Here is a 4655-nt window from a genome sequence, read left to right on the forward strand (position 1 = left end):
GTACATTTGATCAGATGAACTATGGCCATAGCTAAGGGCGGTTCTGTTGCTCAATACAAGCCTCCTAGGTGTGTCAAATCTTGCTTCAATACTGTAACTTTTAGATTCAAGAGTTGTGTGTGCTCATTTTAGTCCAGGTTATCCAAGTTGGTGGTGAGCAACAGCAAGTTGATGGTGAGCAGAATACAATAACAAGCTCTACCTTTCCAAAAGAGACCTCTATGCACTTAAATCTTCAGATTTGCATGTGTAGAAACAATTAACTTGTCTTTGTGGTGACCAATGAACATGAGTTCTTCTTCTTTGCGTGCTCAGTAACAAACAATGCGTTTTTACCAAGTGGAATATGATGGAACAAGTGAAGCATCAAATGAAATCGACTTGTTAGCTAGCAAGACACACATCTTAGTGATATAGATGTGGACACGTCAGGCTTATGCCTGAACCGACTTGTTTTATAAATGGGTCCGACTTGTTTTATAAATGGGTCGGGTTCCTAACCAGCCTTATGTTAACTCTCATATGGAAAAGGGATTAGGTGTGACCACTTGCTTAGCACCCGACATGGACCCATATGCAGCCATTTCGGGTCATGTGGTTGCTAGTCAAATCCAAACCATATATATCCAACCAATGCTTACAATAGTGCTTGTATTTCTCATAAAAAGGATCAAGTAACCAATGTTCCATGCATATTAAATTGAGGCGACTTGTGAATATCACCAAGTTGGCAGGACGTCATAGGGTTCGAAACCCGCAGAAGGTATCCCTTGCTGCAAGGTCACAGCTGGGGAGGGAAGACCTCAAGTGTTTTACCAGCTGGATGCTGCCGATCCAATGTTGTTAAAATCGGCTCACTAGGTGAATCAGTTTCTTTAAAAAACCTAAGAATCAAATCCAATCATTTGTTAATCAACAACTTTTTGCCATCAAATGCCAAATGCGACTCATTTGAAATAAAAAAAATCTGAAAAAAAAAAAAACCCTTGAAAGATTATTAACAACCGATCTGAATTGACCCTTTTAGAATCGCTGTTGGGCCAATTCAATCTGAATCGGCTGATTCAGACCGTTTTTAACAACTTTGGGTGGATCATCGTGGGTTTTCCCTTGGCTTAGCCCCCCAAAAAACATATTGAATCAGATCTTGACAAGCTCTGGTAGTTTGATGGTATTCAGTGTTCCTGGTCTAGCAAGGATCAAAACTATTATGCTTGCCACCTTGCTCAAATGAATCTGATTGGGAATAAATGAATCTGGAAAGATAAACCTTTAGATTGGTTTCACACTCTTGCTGATATGTAACCGTGTATACTCATTGTATTCTGTTATCTGGTAGGGGTCTGCCTAACCTCAGCTTGCCAAACGAGAGAGAGAGAGAGACTGTTCAGGAGTCATACAATATTGGGTAAAGCATGACCCAACCCGTAATAATATCATACCCCAATTTCATCCCTACCTAAACCCTATTTAATGGGCTGAATGGCTCTAATTTGCATCTCACTGGACCTAATGAAAAAAGGGATAGGACCATCCTCCTCTTATACGAGTAGCCTACCACTTTTTTTTTGCCTACCATCAGCTTACCAAGCTTTTTCACAAAATATTTTCATACACACAAACATATATATATATATATATGTGAAAATGTTTTTGTATAAACTATAAACGAATGTATATCACATTTTTTTTAACATTTCAGCATTAGATTAGCCTACTAACCATTAGGGCGGCTGGCCGGAGCCGTCATAATAGCTTCTGTCCAATCAAAAGGAAGGGCACTTTAATGAAATCCTGCCCATTATTGAATACAAGAGCAATAATGTAAACTAATCAAGTCATCTTTTGGTTTTCAGCCGTGTCAAAGTTGAATACTGGTTGAGGATTCGACGCCTTCCAAGATGGTTTCACTTTCCTAATTTTCAACATCACTATCAATGAGAAATAATGTTATCAAAATCGGTTTCTGAACCGGATCTCTTTTCAAAAATATTTAGAAAATGGGCCTGAATCCAATCAGTTTGAAACGGACCATTTAAAGTTTTGATTTTTATTCAAAATAAAAAACAAAAAGTCAGAAAACATAAAAAATTATAAATAAAACAAAATCGCCGCTGCAGGCTGCGTTAGTCTGATTCAAATAAAATTGGCCAATTTTCTTAAACCCACCCTAAAATCGGCCCAGCATGGAATCGTTTTGCAGCCGATTCAATTTGATTCTTATCACATTGCTGAAAACCACTAGAATGTTTACGACTGCTGCTTATGCACTGGTGCATGCTCTCTCTCTCTCTCTCTCTCTCTCTCTCTCTCTCTCTATATATATATATATATATATATATATATATATATATATATATATATACAATGATTCTTATTCTTTATACATATTCAAGCATTCAAAAATCATATTTTTCATTCAAATTCTTAACAAATTCACCATGCCAAACACATCTAATTGGTTGGATTTGCCAAAAAAAAGTACTAAAAAATACCTGGTCTCGTATTTCTAGTTCTCTCTCAAATATTGATAGACTTACGAAAATTCATTCATGTTTGAATAAACGGGCGAATAAAGAGCATGAACATAAGAGGTGCCCCAAGTAGAGCCGGGCCAAATTCACATTTATTAATCTTTTCTGCTCAAAATTAACAGAAATGCACAGACAGGGGCGCCTACTTCAACAGGCCGTCCAAGAGCAGCCTGCCGCCCTCCTGCTGCTCTGCCACGGACTCCAGCAGCCCCCTCTCCCCCTCCACACTCCCAAAGTACGCCTTGCCTTCGGCGAACCCGCCGCTGGAACCGGAAGTGCTCGCCTCTCCGCCTCCGGGGAGGCCGTTGGCCGCCGGAGAGTAGGTGCGGTTGATGACGACGATGGCCACGAGGAAGAGAGCGGTGGAGACAAGCAGAGGGGAGAAGAAGTTGAGGATTGTGAGTAAGTTGGGGGCGACGTGGATGAAGGCGGCGAGGGAGACCACGAGGAGGAGGGCGAAGAGGATGTGGTACTTCAACTTTAGAAGGGTCTCTGTTAGGGCTTCCCGGATCGCCATGGATGGAAGAGAGAGAGAGTCCGACCCTGTCTGTGCGGCGCACTTACCCGGCGGTACTTGTTTTTTATTTCTGGCTTCTATTCCGAAAATGCTCTTATCTTGAAACTAATGGTTTTGTCGTATATTACTTAAACACCCTTCGCTTTTATCAATAATTATTGCTATGTACAGTTTATTAGAAAATTTAGGTAATATCTGTGTATCGCTGTGGAAGGCGCTGTTTAAGGTTGGATCTGAACCGGATCGGGCTGAGTGTGGACCGGGTCCAGATTAGATAACGTAAACCACGTCCATCAGGTTTTAATTTTTAAATTTTTTTTTACGTTAAAAGTATTAGACCTTAAGTTCTTAATCAGAATCTGGATTGGACCATAATCTGATATCAAATTTCGTAAATCATAAGGAGGTCCATATATATACTACTCGGAGTTTGTAGGTCAAACCTGAATAGCTAATTGGAACCATCTCATTATGCCTGAACATAAGTCCTATTAGGTATGATCTTGTTTGTAATCCGCTCATACTGGATCTATTGTCCTTTCTACGTTGTCTCACTGAATTTTGGATTTCGTTGTTTGGTGTTGGTCAGATCGGGTCTAACCCAAATTCGGTCATAATAACTAGGGTTGGGCATTCGATCCGTCATATTGGGCTTGGATTGGACCTGTTAGATAGAGCCTGATGAGGCAAAGGGGAAGAACTGATGCTCCGATAGCTTCCCCATTAATGTCATTTTTTTTTACCTGGACCCGGGGAAGATAGGTTCACTGTTCGGGCTGGGTCAGGCCTGGGTCTAATTGTGTTCGGAGCCGAACAGCCTGGTGTTCCCTGAATTCGGACCTGCCCAAGCGGGTCCCATGTATCGGATCAGAAGGATTCGAGTTTTAGTGGGACCAAGACCTCGTTTTGTTGTATCACTATTCTAGATCCAGATATAGCCCGAGATCCTACCTTTTTCTCCTCTTGGTCAGAAAGGTCGGTTGCATGCCCGTGCAGACCTAGACATGGATGATATGCCCATTGAGGCCTAAATGGGACCAAAATGGTTCCCGGACCCACCCGGGTCTGGTACTAGCCTGGTACATGTACTGCCGTAATTTAGAAAAGTAAAGTTGTTGCAAACTTAATTGGAGCAACCCTAGAAGTGCTACTGTATGTGCTTGGTTCTCAGGTACACAACATTAAATCTGGGCCGTCTATCTTGATGTCAAAAGGCTCAGATTGGCCATATTTTTGTAACAGTGGGTTATTCCAAATATGTAAACCTTCCATTTTCAATAGGAAACTGATATATGGTAGAGATGAAAATGGGTCGGATTCATGTCAATCTTAAGTGGTTCTGGGTCCAAAATTCTAAACAGTGGGTCTGGTTCTGTTCCCGGATCTGGGCCATGTGAAACATTTCAATAGATCATATTTGGGAGGAGTTGTGAAGGTTCTCAGCTTGAGGTGATCCAGCTTGGCTTGTTCTTACAGCAAGCTGAGTCAAGCTTCAGCTCATTAGAAGCCCGAGAACCTATTTGTTTGTGTTCAGCTTGCCGGATCTATTTTACAAGTTGGGACCAGCTCTTCATTTGCAGAAGATAAGCCTTTCTCAACCTACA

The 4655-nt window shown here is 41.3% G+C and overlaps 1 protein-coding gene across 1 annotated transcript; it reads right to left on the reverse strand.

Moving 5' to 3' along the window:
• Window positions 1-2530: 2530 nt before the first annotated feature.
• On the reverse strand, window positions 2531-3099 carry LOC149838364 (uncharacterized). The gene has a single exon (XM_090007679.1). The coding sequence runs from the start codon at window positions 3049-3051 to the stop codon at window positions 2677-2679; it is 375 nt and encodes a 124-aa protein (XP_089863805.1). The 5' UTR covers window positions 3052-3099; the 3' UTR covers window positions 2531-2676.
• Between the last annotated feature and the right edge of the window lie 1556 nt (window positions 3100-4655).

Source organism: Nuphar pumila, chromosome 5 (genome assembly GCF_984573655.1).
Source record: "Nuphar pumila chromosome 5, dmNupPumi1.hap1.1, whole genome shotgun sequence".
In the NCBI taxonomy this organism is placed as follows: Eukaryota; Viridiplantae; Streptophyta; class Magnoliopsida; order Nymphaeales; family Nymphaeaceae; genus Nuphar; species Nuphar pumila.